Source organism: Heptranchias perlo, chromosome 23 (assembly GCF_035084215.1).
Source record: "Heptranchias perlo isolate sHepPer1 chromosome 23, sHepPer1.hap1, whole genome shotgun sequence".
Taxonomy (NCBI): domain Eukaryota; kingdom Metazoa; phylum Chordata; class Chondrichthyes; order Hexanchiformes; family Hexanchidae; genus Heptranchias; species Heptranchias perlo.
The window spans coordinates 3,748,945-3,764,098 of NC_090347.1; the positions used below are offsets into that span (position 1 = coordinate 3,748,945).

A 15,154-nucleotide genomic window follows, 5' to 3' on the forward strand; every position below is an offset into this window, starting at 1 on the left:
ACCTTCTCTGCTCTAAGGAGAACAATCCCAGCTTCTCCAGTCTCTCCACGTAACTGAAGTCCCTCATCCCTGGTACCATTCCAGTAAATCTCTTCTGCACCCTCTCCAAGGCCTTGACATCCTTCCTAAAGTGAGGTGCCCAGAATTGGACACAATACACTAGCTTAGCCCTAACCAGTGATTTATAAAGGTTTACCATTTACCTTCTCAGGGCAACTAGGGGATGGGCAATAAATGCCAGCCTTGCCAGCATTCCAAGAATAATTTTTTTAAACAGAGATAATAAAAGTAACAGAAAAGTTAAATCCAGAACACTACTTCAGGGTAAATCATAACAATAACACAAGGAGGTCAGTTTAGGACTGATGTCATGCAAAGAGTGACCAACACTTGAGTAGTGGTGGGGTAGTGGAGGCAAGATCTTTGGAGTCACTGAAGAGTCAGCTGGATGCTGTGATGGGGGCACTGTAGGTTTCCTAAATGGTTGAGTTAAGATGGGCCGAATGGACCTTCCTCATTCACATCTTATCGTGTGAGCTGTGGGTCTAAAATTCCTGTCTCAGCTAATTCTAAAGTTAGCGACAGTCAGAATTTTCACCCCTACCGAACTCAGATGACCTCCTTTGATTACACTGCTGAGACATTGCCAATTCCCATCCAACCCATCTAATAGCCCCTCTGAGACTAGTGCCTTATAGAGGTCGCCTTACAGTGAGGTATCTCCTGATCCAGACCAGTGCCTTATAGAGGTCGCCTTACAGTGAGTTATCTCCTGACCCAGACTAGCACCTTAAAGAGGTCGCCTTACAGTGAGGTATCTCCTGACCCAGACTAGCACCTTACAGAGGTCGCCTTACAGTGAGGTATCTCCTGACCCAGACTAGCACCTTACAGAGGTCGCCTTACAGTGAGGTATCTCCTGATCCAGACCAGCGCCTTACAGAGGTCGCCTTACAGTGAGGTATCTCCTGATCCAGACCAGTGCCTTACAGAGGTCGCCTTACAGTGAGGTATCTCCTGATCCAGACCAGTGCCTTATAGAGGTCGCCTTACAGTGAGTTATCTCCTGACCCAGACTAGCACCTTACAGAGGTCGCCTTACAGTGAGGTATCTCCTGACCCAGACTAGCACCTTACAGAGGTCGCCTTACAGTGAGGTATCTCCTGACCCAGACTAGCACCTTACAGAGGTCGCCTTACAGTGAGGTATCTCCTGATCCAGACCAGCGCCTTACAGAGGTCGCCTTACAGTGAGGTATCTCCTGATCCAGACCAGTGCCTTACAGAGGTCGCCTTACAGTGAGGTATCTCCTGACCCAGACTAGCACCTTACAGAGGTCGCCTTACAGTGAGGTATCTCCTGACCCAGACTAGCACCTTACAGAGGTCGCCTTACAGTGAGGTATCTCCTGACCCAGACTAGCACCTTACAGAGGTCGCCTTACAGTGAGGTATCTCCTGATCCAGACTAGCACCTTACAGAGGTCGCCTTACAGTGAGCTGTCTTCTGATCTGTTACAGGGCTGTCGACATCCTACGCATGGCCTCGGCATCCAGCCACATGACTTTGCTGATTGCACGGGACGATGAAGCCAGGTAATGAAGGGCAGCTTGTGTCCATCTCTCCTGAGCTACTCAATGTTTTTTATATCGAGATTTGTGACGTAAACGATTAGAACGAGGTATATATTGTGCCGAGATACGTTGTCACCTTTAAATCCAGACACTCCTCGTTGCTTGTGGGTGGTGGGGAGGGCAAAGACTCATGTTAGCTTCTTCACTGGCTCCGCTGGTTAAGATGGTGACTAACTATAAGCCATACACAACAGAAAGGCTCTCGGTTTGATTCCCAGTCTCTACCTTAATAATTAATTAATTAGAAATCGGTTTACAAGTTAAGCTGATTAGTGTGTTGAAGCTTTGCTTTTTGTCTCTTTATTCCATTCCTTCTAAGCTCGAGCTCAGCAATACAATTTAAATCCGACTAAATACTGGTGTGGTGGCGGAGAGAAAGGCTTGCCATGTTGTACAGAATAATCTTTTTGTTCTTTGGAGCAGAGGTCTGCACGTTCTGCTGGATTGTAAGGGATCCCGTACCACTATTCAGGGAGCAGGGAGTCCTCCCGCGGCCCAGGCCAATACTTCTGCCTCAGCCAACACCACCAAAAACAGATCAATTGGTTATTCACAGACTTGAGCCCATAATCCAGGCCAGCACTCCCAGTGCAGTCCTGAGGGAGTGCTGCACAGTCGGAGGTGCCGTCTTTCGGATGAGACACTAAACCCAGGCCCCGTCTGCCCTCTCAGATGGACATAAAAGATCCCGCGGCTCTATTTTGAAGAAGAGCAGGGGAATTCTCCCAGGTGTCCTGGCCAATATTTATCACTCAACCAACATCACTAAAAACAGATTATCTAGTCATTTATCTCATTGCTGTTTGTGGGATCTTGCTGTGCGCGAATTGGCTGCCGCGTTTCCTACATTACAACAGTGACTACACTTCAAAAAGTACTTCATTGGCTGTAAAGTGCTGGGATGTCCTGAGATTGTGAAAAGCGCTATATAAATGCAAGCTTTGTCTTTCTTTTATTCACCGTAACCAATTATCACATTGCTGTTTGTGGGACCTTGCTGTGCACAAATTGGCTGCCCTAGTAAAATTGAAATCAATGGGAATCAGGGGGAAAACTCTCCAGTGGTTGGAGTCATGCCTAGCACAAAGGAAGATGGTAGTGGTTGTTGGAGGCCAATCATCTCAGCCTCAGGATATTGCTGCAGGAGTTCCTCAGGGCAGTGTCCTAGGACCAACCATCTTCAGCTGCTTCATCAATGACCTTCCCTCCATCATAAGGTCAGAAATGGGGATGTTCGCTGATGATTGCACAGTGTTCAGTTCCATTCGCAACCCCTCGAATAATGAAGCAGTCCGTGCCCGCATGCAGCAAGACCTGGACAACATCCAGGCTTGGGCTGATAAGTGGCAAGTAACATTAGCGCCAGACAAGTGCCAGGCAATGACCATCTCCAATTAGAGAGAGTCTAACCACCTCCCCTTGACATTCAACGGCATTACCATCGCCGAATCCCCCACCATCAACATCCTGGGGGTCACCATTGACCAGAAACTTAACTGGACCAGCCACATAAATACTGTGGCTCCAAGAGCAGGTCAGAGGCTGGGTATTCTGCGGCAAGTGACTCACCTCCTGACTCCCCAAAGCCTTTCCACCATCTACAAAGCACAAGTCATGAGTGTGATTGAATACTCTCCACTTGCCTGGATGAGTGCAGCTCCAACAACAGTCAAGAAGCTCGACACCATCCAGGACAAAGCAGCCCGCTTGATTGGCACCCCATCCACCACCCTAAACATTCACTCCCTTCACCACCGGCGCACCGTGGCTGCAGTGTGTACCATCCACAGGATGCACTGCAGCAACTCGCCAAGGCTTCTTCAACAGCACCTCCCAAACCCGCAACCTCTACCACCTAGAAGGACAAGGGCAGCAGGCACATGGGAACAACACCACCTGCACGTTCCCCCCCAAGTCACACACCATCCTGATTCGGAAATATGTCGGCCGTTCCTTCATCGTCGCTGGGTCAAAATCCTGGAACTCCCTTCCTAACAGCACTGTGGGAGAACCTTCACCACACGGACTGCAGCGGTTCAAGAAGGCGGCTCACCACCACCTTCTCAAGGGCAATTAGGGATGGGCAATAAATGCTGGTCTCGCCAGCGACGCCCACATCCCATGAACGAATAAAAATAAATAAATAAAATTAAGGGTAGCAAGGGATATGGATCAAATGCGGGTAAATGGAGTTAAGGCACAGAACAGCGGTGATTGAATTGAATGGTGGAATAGGTTCGAGGGGCTGAATGGCCTACTTCTGTTTCTGTGTTGCTGTTTGGCACAAGGTGGCTGACACATTTGTTTATCTACAACAATCACTGCAACTTCAAAGTCAGTCATTGTGTCAAGCGCTTTGACAGCTTTCGAAGTAATAAGATGCTGTATGAAGGCAAATATTATTGATATCAGTGGAATTTTTAAGCTCATTCTTGTTGCACCTGTGGAATTTTTCCGCCTTGCCTGTCACCAGTTTTAGTTCCCCATCAAAGTCGCTGTTACTAGCAGCAGGCGCTATCCTCTCTCGACACACAGTATTGGCTCCAGTGGTTGGTGCTTTGTTGTCGTAAAGTGGGGATAGAGATTAAATAGAAAGCATTTTTTTTGTGTTGGTACTTGTTTAAGGAAAAAGTCTTGCATTTATACAGCACGTGTCACAACCTCGGGACGTCCCGAAGCGTTTTACAGCCAGTGAGGTACATTTGAAGTGTAGTCACTGTTGTAATGTAGGAAACGCAGCAGCCAATTTGTGCACAGCAAGATCCCACAAACAGCAATGTGATAATGACTAGATTATCTGCTTTAGTGATGTTGGTTGAGGGATAAATATTGGCCCAGGAGACCGGGGAGAACTCCCCCTGCTCTTCTTCGAAATAATTCCATGGGATCTTTTACATCCACTGAGAGGACAGTGGATGTAAAAGATCTCATCCGAAAGAAGGCACCTCCAACAGTGCAGCACTCCCTCAGGACTGCACTGGGCGTGTTGGCCTGGATTTTGTGCTCAAGTCTCTGGAGTGGGACTTAAACCCACAACCTTCTAGCCACAGCTAAGATCTTCAGCGGCCTGTATCCCAGCGCTGGCTTGTTCCCTTTGTTTACACTGACAAAGCCAGCTCCCTGTCCTAACGGCAGGAATCTGAAATGGAAAAGACAAATTAGCGTTTAGGGTCATGGTCAAGCTAGAGAGGTCCCAGTCACAGGACTGACCAAAACATAATAGGGGGGGAGTGGTGGGGAGAGCAACGGGCAGAGACCAGAGGCTCTGGTAGGCTAGCTACCATCACAGCGAGGCAGCTGATGGGTTTAATAGCTTGTAAATATAGAATTTCCAATGCAAACACGGAGGTGTAATGGGCTGTGGTTAATATGTTAGACAAATGCCACACAAAGCAGTTCTATGATGCTGGGGCTCTGTAGTCCTTTTATTTTGCAGCTTGATTTCGGGGAGGGATGTTGTACCAACCGCCCAGCGCCGTTTCCCATCAGACGCTGAGCAGAGCCAGAACCGGGAAATTCAGCAGCAGATCCCAAGACCACAAAAAAAAGAGGGTCTTCACTGCCAGTGGAACAATATGAACCGGCAGGGATACATTTCCAAGGGCAGCACAGGGCAAGAGGGTGGCACGTGGATCCAGGGCGGAACGGGGGGCTCAGGGCGGAGCGGGGGGCCCAGGGCAGAGCGAGGGGCCCAGGGCTGGGATCGAGGGTGGAGCAGGGGTCCCAGGGCAGAGCAAGGGGTCCAGAGAGGGGACCGAGGGAGGAGCGGGCGTCCCAGGGCAGAGCAGAGCTCCAGGGCAGATCGGGGGGGGCCCAGGGCGGAGCAAGAGGCCCAGGGTGGAGCGGGGGCCCAGGGCAGTGTGGGGAGTCCAGGGCGGAGCGAGCGACATAGGGCGGGGACTGAGGGTGGTGCGGGGCTTCCAGGGCGGAGCGAGGGGCCCTGGATGGAGTGAGGGGCCCAGGGTGGAGCGACGGGCCCAGAACGGGGACCGAGGGCAGAGCGGGGGATCAGGGGTGCAATGTGCCCAGGGCGTAGCGGGGGCCCAGGGCAGTGTGGGGAGTCCAGGGCGGAGCGAGCGACATGGGGCGGGGACTGAGGGCGGTGCGGGGCTCCCAGGGCGGAGCGAGGGGCCCCGGATGGAGTGAGGGGCCCAGGGCGGAGCGAGGGGCCCAGGGCGGAGCGGGAGGGTGGTGCACAGACTGAGGGTAGATGACCTGTGCGGGTTGGAAAGTCGGTCGGTTCTCTGTTCAGGGTCTGATGGTTACTGGGGTCCTGCTCCATCCTGACAAATCCGTAGCCTTTTCATTCGGGAGTGTTAGACTGGATCAGGATGAGGATTTCTGAACTCTGGATAAAAATAGCCCGTCGACAAATCTCTGTCCCACTGCTTGTTTAATCATCAACTCGGGCACAATCTGATCCAGAGCAGCGAGCAAACAGATATCCCACCAAAGTGATCAGATAAACAAAAGCAAAATACTGCCGATACTGGAAATCTAAAATAAAAACAGAAAACTCTGGGAACTTTCAGCAGCTCAGGCAACATCTGTGGAGATAGAACTGAGTGAACGACCCCGATATTTACCGGGACCGGGGGTGGGGGGGGGCACGTCAGCCGCCGGGAAACCCGCAAATACCGGGAATGCGGAAGTCCTGCCAAATTTAACTGAGAGTCTAGCCTATGCCAGGCAGGAAGGTCAGAAGGCTGCAGCCAGGGAGCTCTGGCGAAGGTCCCTGACAATTTAGAAGATTGGGGGGCATGGGGGGGGCGGAATGCGGAGCACGGGAGAGAGAGAGAGAGAGAGATCGGTGGAGGAGAGGCAGAGATCGGCGGGGGAGAGACGGAGATCGGCGGGGGAGAGACGGAGATCGGCGGGGGGAGAGACGGAGATCGGCGGAGGAGAGCTAGAGATCGGCGGGGGAGAGAGAGAGATCGGCAGGGGAGAGAGAGAGATCGGCGGGGGAGAGACGGAGATCGGCGGGGGGAGAGACGGAGATCGGCGGGGGAGAGGCGGAGATCGGCGGGGGAGGGTCGGAGATCGGCGGGGGGAGAGACGGAGATCGGCGGGGGAGAGGCGGAGATCGGCGGGGGGAGAGACGGAGATCGGCGGGGGAGAGGCGGAGATCGGCGGGGGAGGGGTGGAGATCGACGGAGGGAGAGACGGAGATCGGCGGGGGAGGGTCGGAGATCGGCGGGGGAGTGGTGGAGATCGGCGGGGGGAGGGTCGGAGATCGGCGGGGGAGGGTCGGAGATCGGCGGGGGAGAGACGGAGATCGGCGGGGGAGGGTCGGAGATCGGCGGGGGAGAGACGGAGATCGGCGGGGGAGGGTCGGAGATCGGCGGAGGGAGAGACGGAGATCGGCGGGGGAGGGTCGGAGATCGGCGGGGGAGAGACGGAGATCGGCGGGGGAGGGTCGGAGATCGGCGGAGGGAGAGACGGAGATCGGCGGGGGAGGGTCGGAGATCGGCGGAGGGAGAGACGGAGATCGGCGGGGGAGGGTCGGAGATCGGCAGAGGGAGAGACGGAGATCGGCGGGGGAGGGTCGGAGATCGGCGGAGGGAGAGACGGAGATCGGCGGGGGAGGGTCGGAGATCGGCGGAGGGAGAGACGGAGATCGGCGGGGGAGGGTCGGAGATCGGCGGGGGAGGGTCGGAGATCGGCGGGGGAGGGTCGGAGATCGGCGGGGGAGAGACGGAGATCGGCGGGGGAGGGTCGGAGATCGGCGGAGGGAGAGACGGAGATCGGCGGGGGAGGGTCGGAGATCGGCGGAGGGAGAGACGGAGATCGGCGGGGGAGGGTCGGAGATCGGCGGGGGGAGGGTCGGAGATCGGCGGGGGAGAGACGGAGATCGGCCGGGCCAGGGGTGGAGATTGCGGCAGAGGATTTGCTTGAGGGGCTGGGGGGACGCACTCCTGCTCCTCCTGGCCCATAAGCAGGGCTGGAATCGCACTTCCCTTCTGGATCCGGCAGTTCTCGCCTCCCTTCAGCTGCCGGGTTTCCCGAGCCCAGGGAACCAGGCCGGCCAGCGTTATATTCAAACTCCTGCCAAAACCTGATGAACGGAGCCTCACTTAAATATTAAAATCACTGACCCACCTCTCCAGAGCGGGTTTCTCGGTCGACCCCAAACCCACAGCGGTAAAACCGGAAGTAGGCGCATTGGGGTCGGGTTACACATTTTTAACAATTTAAACCCGCCCCCCCCCCCGACCCTCTCCCGCCCATCGTGTTGGGGTTTAAATTCCCACCCAACGTTTCAAGTCGGTGATCGCTCATCAGAACCAAAAAGTGGGTCCAGAGGAGGTGTTGGCGGTCACAGCAGAATAGCAGAGGGGGAGGGAAGCCTGGGACATCTGGCAAAGAGGGGAAGACTCCCGTGGCCCGGGAATGTGGCGGAGAAAGGCGGGTACGCCCCAGGGGTATGGACCCCCCCCCCCTCACCTGCTGCGTGCCCATGGGGGATCTCCACCCCAAACACCAGCCCACAATCTCCCCCACCCTCAGTGACTCTGGTGCTGCCCTCCTCCATTACCAGCGCCTGCTGTCCGAGAGTGAGAGTGGGGGCGGTGTTAAGGTGTAAACTTGTTAAATTTAAGGTTGATTAAAAACCCGGGTGGATGAAATGCAGCATTAGATTGCAGCAGGAACCCTGGCATTGCTTTTCCTTTAGCCCAGGGAACATGGAGCTAATTGGAGTTCCCCAGCTCTTCTCCCCCTCCCCTCCTCCCGGCTGGGATTAGTTTATTCAAACCCGGGGCCTATATATCGCGGTACCACCCAGGGGTATGCACGGACCCATTAAAGGGAGTCAGATCGCTGTATTTTTAATAGTCTCAGTCATGAGCTGAAAGTGTGTTCTGCCCAGTGGGGTCCATGAGTGGTGAGCCTGTATATCAATAAAGTCACAACAATGGCTAAAAAGTGAGCTTCGTACAATGAAAATACAACTGAGAGGTTTTACCTATCAAGAAAGGCTGAACAGACTGGGGCTCTTTTCTCTAGAAAAGAGAAGGCTGAGGGGTGACCTGATAGAGTTCTTTAAGATTATGAAAGGGTTTAATAGGGTAGACGTAGAGAAGATGTTTCCGCTCGTGGGGGAGACCAGAACTAGAGGTAATAAATATAAAATAGTCACTAATAAATCCAGTCGGAAATTCAGGAGAAACTTCTTCACCCAGAGAGTGGTGAGAATGTGGAACTTACTCCCACAAGGAGTGGTTGAGGCAAATAACACAGATACATTTAAGGGGAAGCTGGATAAACACATGGGGGAGAAAGGAATAGAAGGATATGCTGATAGGGTGAGATGAAATAGGGAGGGAGGAGGCTCGTGTGGAGCATAAACACCAGCATGGACCAGTTGGGCCGAATGGCCTGTTTCTGTGCTGTAGTTTCGATGTAATTCGATGTAATAATCAGGAGGGCATAATGCTGCAGAACGAAACCCGATTCAGCTCTGCGATACGTTTAGGATTCCGGGTTGTGAATTGTTACCGGTTTATCTCTCTCTATCTGTTTGCACCATTTGTTTATTGGTTTTCTCAGTCACTTCAATGAGACCGTTGGCAAACCCCACATTTCATTGCTGCTGTCAGTGAGCCTGTCCCCCCTCCTGTCAGCCCAACTGTCCCCCCCCCCCCCGTCATTGGCAGGGCTCCTGGCTCTGCTCCCTTGGATGCCGGGCTACTCACCAGCCGCTCCCTTTGCAGCCTGAACGGCTGACCATTGCCGTGCCTCACCCCTCACTCCACTCCCCGTCCCACCCCTCTCCTGGCTGGCTGTGACTGGTTGGGCCAAGAGAAGGATCCAGATGGAAGGAGGTGGCTCAGTCACTGAACGATTCCCATTGAGCTGGGTCGCAGCGACTGTCAGTGAAAGAGACACAGGGACGCACGCCATTGTTGGGGGTTCTGATCATCAGTTGCCAGGCTACTGAGATAAAAATCCGTGGCTGTGGTTTATCAATTTTAAACTTGGAAGCAGAAATACATGGTGACGCTGAGGCGGATACATAGCGTTAAGGGCCTTGCTGTAAGAAATAAAAATCCAACATCTGGGATCGTTCTCCTTAGAGCAGAGAATGTTAAGGGGAGATTTAATAGAGGTGTTCAAAATCACAAAGGGTTTTGATAGAGTAAATAAGGAGAAACTATTTCCAGTGGCAGAAGGGTCAGTGACCAGAGGACACATAAGATCGGCAAAAGAGTCAGAGGCGACATGAGGAAACATTTTTTTATGCAGTGAGTTGTTATGATCTGGAATGCGCTGCCTGAAAGGGCGGTGGAAGCAGATTAAACAGTAACTTTCAAAAGGGAATTGGATAAATACTTGAAGGAGAAAAAATGATAGGGCTTTGGGGAAAGAGCAGGGAAATGGGACTAATTGGATAACTCTTTCAAAGAGCCAGCACAGGCATGATGGGCTGAATGGCCTCCTCCTGTGCTGTACTTACTATGATCTGTAGCATGGTGGACAGTGTCTGTGGCTTCCACAGCTGTCCCCGTTTCCAGGCTCTTGTCTCTCCCTCACCCGGCAAAACGCTGATCCACATTTGGAGCGTAATCCTAATGTTTAATCAAGCCGACATCTCGTTTGGCTTAGGTGAATGCTGATCCCTCCTAGCGCAGCATTAACAGGGACATGCAGATTTAGCTCGGGCAATCTCTCGAGCAATGGGATTATAAGATGGCTTGAGGACGGTGAACCTGATGACCAGCTAGTGTCCGCATTTGTCCCCAGTACTGCACTTACCCTCCGAGATCTCTGCGCTCCTCCAATTCTGACCTCTTGCGCATCCCCGATTTTCATTGTTCTACCATTGACGGCCGTGCCTTCAGCTCCCTAGGCCCCAAGCTTTGGAATTCCCTCCCTAAACTTCTCTGCTTCTCCACCTCTCCTCCTTTAAGACGCTCCTTAAAACCTTTAAAAAGCATTTGGACAGTTACATGGGTAAGATGGGTATAGAGGGATATGGGCCAAGTGCAGGCAACTGGGACTAGCTTAGTGGTATAAACTGGGCGACATGGACATGTTGGGCCGAAGGGCCTGTTTCCATGTTGTAAACTTCTATGATTCTATGATTCTACCTCTTTGATCACCTACTAATATCTCCTTATGTGGCTCAGTGTCAAATGTTGTCTGATTCCGCTCTTGTGCAGCGCCTTGGGATGATTAACTATGTTAAAGGCGCTATATAAATGCAGTGTCGTGTCATGTCTTTGATTTAATTTTAATTAATATGCACTATTATAAAGTTCATAGTATCACAGTGTGATACAGCACTGAAGAAGGCCATTTGGCCCATTGTGCCTGTGCCAGCTCTTTGAAAGAGCTATCCAATGAGCCTCACTCTTCTGCTCTTTCCCCATAGACCTGCAAATTTTTTCCCTTCAAATATTTAGAAAGTTATTATTGAATCTGCTTCCACCACCCTTTCAGGCAGCGCATTCCAGATCGTAACAACTTGCTGTGTAAAAAAATGTTTCCTCATGTCGCTTCTGGCTCTTTTGCCGATCACCTTAAATCTGTGTCCTCTGGTTACTGACCCTTCTGCCACTGGAAACAATTTCTCATTATTTACTCTATCAAAACCCCTCATGATTTTGAACACCTCTATCAAATCTCCCCTTAACCTTCTCTGCTCTAAGGAGAACAGCCCCAGCTTCTCCAGTCTCTCCACATAACTGAAGTCCCTCATCCCTGGCACCATTCCAGTAAATCTCCTCTGCACCCTCTCCAAGGCCTTGACGTCCTTCCTAAAGTGTGGTGCCCAGAATTGAACACAATCCTCCAGCTGAGGCCGAACCAGTGTTTATGAAGGTTTAGCATAACTTCCTTGCTTTTGTACTCTATGCCTCTATTAATAAAGCCAAGGATCCCATATGCTTTTTTAACAGCCTTCTCAACTTGTCCTGCCACCTTCAAAGATTTGTGTACCTATGCCCTCAGGTCTCTCTGTTCCTGCACCCCCTTTAAAATTGTACCATTTAGTTTATATTGCCTCTCCTCAGTCTTCCTACCAAAATGCTTCACTTCACACTTCTCTGTGTTAAATTTCATCTGCCATGTGTCTGCCCATTTCACCAGTCTGTCTACATCCTCCTGAAGTCTGTTACTATCCTCCACATTGTTTACTACATTTCTGAGTTTTGTGTCATCTGCATACTTCGAAGTTATACCCTCCATACCCAAGTCCAGGTCATTAATATATATCAAGGTTGATTTAGGATTTAGCCCCGTGACATCTTTAAACGGTTCTGGTTCTACTTGTCAGCTTGATGATAATAAAGTGCGATGTCGTGCCTGTGTATCTTATCTTTGCCTAATCTGTTTTTAAGCTTTTATGAAAAAGTTATTAAATTAGTAAGCAGGCAGAGCTGACATCAATCCATGCGCTCAGAGAGTTCTGTGACGATCAAGGTGTGGGTATTGGTGCTGGTAATCTGAACCTTCTCTGCAGTTTCCACTCGAGACACTGTTATTTTGCTGGAAACACATCGCGGGCCAGTCAGTATCGGTGTAGAGAGAGCGTAAGAACATATGAACGTAAGAAACAGGAGCAGGAGTAGGCCATTCGGCCCCTCGAGCCTGATCCGCCATTCAACAAGATCATGGCTGATCTTCTACCTCAACTCCACATTCCCGCCCGATCCCCATATCCCTTGATTCCCCTGGAGTCAAAAAATCTATCCATCTCAGCCTTGAATATACTCAACGACTCAGCATCCACAGCCCTGTAGGGTAGAGAATTCCAAAGATTCACAACCCTCTAAGTGAAGAAATGCCTCCTCATCTCAGTCTTAAATGGCCGGCCCCTTATCCTGAGACAATGCCCTCTGATTCCAGACTCTCCCAGCCATGGGAAACAACCTCTCAGCATCTACCCTGTCAAGCCCCCTCAGAATCTTATAGGTTTCAATGAGATCACCTCTCATTCTTCTAAACTCCAGAGAGTAGAGGTCCATTTTACTCAACCTCTCCCCATAGGACAACCCTCTCATCCCAGGAATTAATCTAATGAACCTTCGTTGCACTGCCTCTAAGGCAAGTATATCCTTCCTTAGATAAGGAGACCAAAACTGTACACAGTGCTCCAGGTAAGGTCTCACCAAAGCCCTGTACAATTGTAGTAAGACTTCCTTACTCTTGTACTCCAACCCTCTTGCAGTAAAGGCTAACATACCATTTGCCTTCTTAATTGCTGGCTGTTCCTGCATGCTAACTTTTTGTGTTTCTTGTACCTGGACACCAACATTTAAAAAATATTCTCACCATTTAAAAAATATTCTGTTTTTCTATTCTTCCTACAAAAGTGAATAACCTCACATTTCCCCACATTATACTCCATCTGCCACCTTCTCGCCCACTCACATAACCTGTCGATATCCCTTTGCAGACTCTTTGTGTCCTCCTCACAGCTCACTTTTCCGCCTAGCTTTGTATCGTCAGCAAACTTGGATACATTACACTCGGTCCCTTCATCTAAGTCATTAATATAGATTGAGGCCCAAGCACTGATCCTTGCGGCACCCCACTAGTTACAGCCTGCCAACCTGAAAATGACCCGTTTTTCCCTACTCTCTGTTTTCTGTCCGTTAACCAATCCTCTAACCATGCTAATATGTTACCCCCGAACTCCATGAGCCCTTATCTTGCATAACAACCTTTTATGTGGCACCTTATCGAATGCATTTTGAAAATCCAAATATACGACATCCACTGGTTCCCCTTTATCTACCCTGCTCGTTACATCCTCAAAAAATTCTAATAAATTTGTTAAACTTGATTTCCCTTTCATAAAACCATGTTGACTCTGCCTAATCATATTATGATTTTCTAAGTGCCCTGTTACCTCTTCCTTAATAATGGATTCCAGAATTTTCCTGATGTCTGATGTCAGGCTAACTGGCCTGTAGTTCCCTGTTTTCTCTTTCCCTCCTTTCTTGAATAGCGGGGTTACATTTGCTACCTTCCAATCTGCTGGGACCGTTCTAGGATCTGGGGAATTCTGGAAGATCACAACCAGTGCATCCACTATCTCTGCAGCCACCTCTTTTAGAACCCTAGGATGTCGGCCATCAGGTCCAGGGGATTTATCGGCTTTTAGTCCCATTAATTTCTCCAGTACTTTTTCTCTATTGATATTAATTACTTTAAGTTCCTCACTCTCATTAGACCGCTAGTTCCCCACTATTTCTGGTATGCTTTTTGTGTCTTCTACAGTGAAGACAGATACAAAATATTTGTTTAACGACTCTGCCTTTTCCTTATTTCCCATTATAATTTCTCCTGTCTCAGCCTCTAAGGGACCCACATTTACTTTTGCTACTCTCTTCCTTTTTACATACTTGTAAAAGCTCTTATAGTCTGTTTGAATATTTCTTGCTAGTTTACTTTCATATTCTGTTTCCCCCTTTTTACCAAATTTTTGCTCGTCCTTTGCTGGTTTCTAAAACTCTCTCAATCCTCAGGCTTCTTGGCAACATTATAGGCCTCCTCCTTTAATCTAATACTATCCTTAACTTCTTTAGTTAGTTGCGGATGGATCACTTTTCCCGTGGAGTTTTTATTTCTCAATGGAATGTATATTTGTTGAGAATATTGAAATATTTCTTTAAATGTTTGCCATTGCTTATCAACCGTCATACCCCTTAATCTAGTTTCCCAATCTATCTTAGCCAGCTCCCCCCTCATACTTATATAAGAGCAGACAAGTTAATGGACTGATGTAGGGTTACACCCAAAACTCTCATTTCTGTTTCTCTCTCCACAGATGCTGACTGACCTGCTGAATGTTTCAAGCATTTGTTCTTTGTTTCAGATTGCCAACATTTGCAGTTTTGTTGCTTTTTATCTGTACTGTTACTTCACCATTGGGCCGAATGGTGTCCCAGCAGAGGCCAATTTCCGAGGGCTGTTCTGTGCTTTTTGTTTCTGTGTCCTGGTTGTTCCCTGGTGGGGTGTCAACAGAGGGAAATGCTCAGGTTCTGTGACTTTCACTCTTCGGGATAACAAAAAGTCGCATCTCAGTGGGACCTATTGTACACCTGACATCAATAGTACTCTTATCAATGTCTTAAGTCTCAGTATTGAATACTCTGAGTCAGGCATTACATTCAGTGTAAGGCTTCATCTACATTACCCCATCAAATACTCCCAGGTCAGGGACAGCATGAGTTAGATATAGAATAACCCTCCCTCTACACTGTCCCATCACACACTCCCAGGTCAGGGACAGCATAGGTTAGATACAGAGTAAAGATCCCTCTACACTGTCCCATCAAACACTCTCAGAGCAGGTACAGCACAGGTTAGATACAGAGTTGAGCTCCCTCTACACTGTCTCATCAAACACTCCCAGGGCAGGTACAGCACGGGTTAGATACAGAGTAGAGCTCCCTCTACACTGTCTCATCAAACACTCCCAGGGTGGGTACAGCACGGGTTAGATACAGAGTAGAGCTCCCTCTACACTGTCCCATCAAACACTCCCAGGGCAGGAACAGCACGGGTTAGA

The 15,154-nt window shown here is 50.0% G+C and overlaps 1 protein-coding gene across 4 annotated transcripts in view; it reads left to right on the forward strand.

Annotated features, from left to right (window-relative positions):
- Positions 1-15,154, forward strand: part of stxbp4 (syntaxin binding protein 4) — a 209,382-nt gene that overhangs the window by 22,467 nt on the left and 171,761 nt on the right. For all 4 annotated transcript variants that reach the window (XR_010966940.1, XM_068003828.1, XM_068003829.1 and 1 more), the window contains one exon: positions 1,522-1,596. Coding sequence is in view for 3 of the 4 variants with exons in the window: in XM_068003828.1 (XP_067859929.1) it covers positions 1,522-1,596 (75 nt within the window). In the remaining variant the exon portion in view is untranslated. The remainder of the gene's footprint in view (positions 1-1,521; positions 1,597-15,154) is intronic.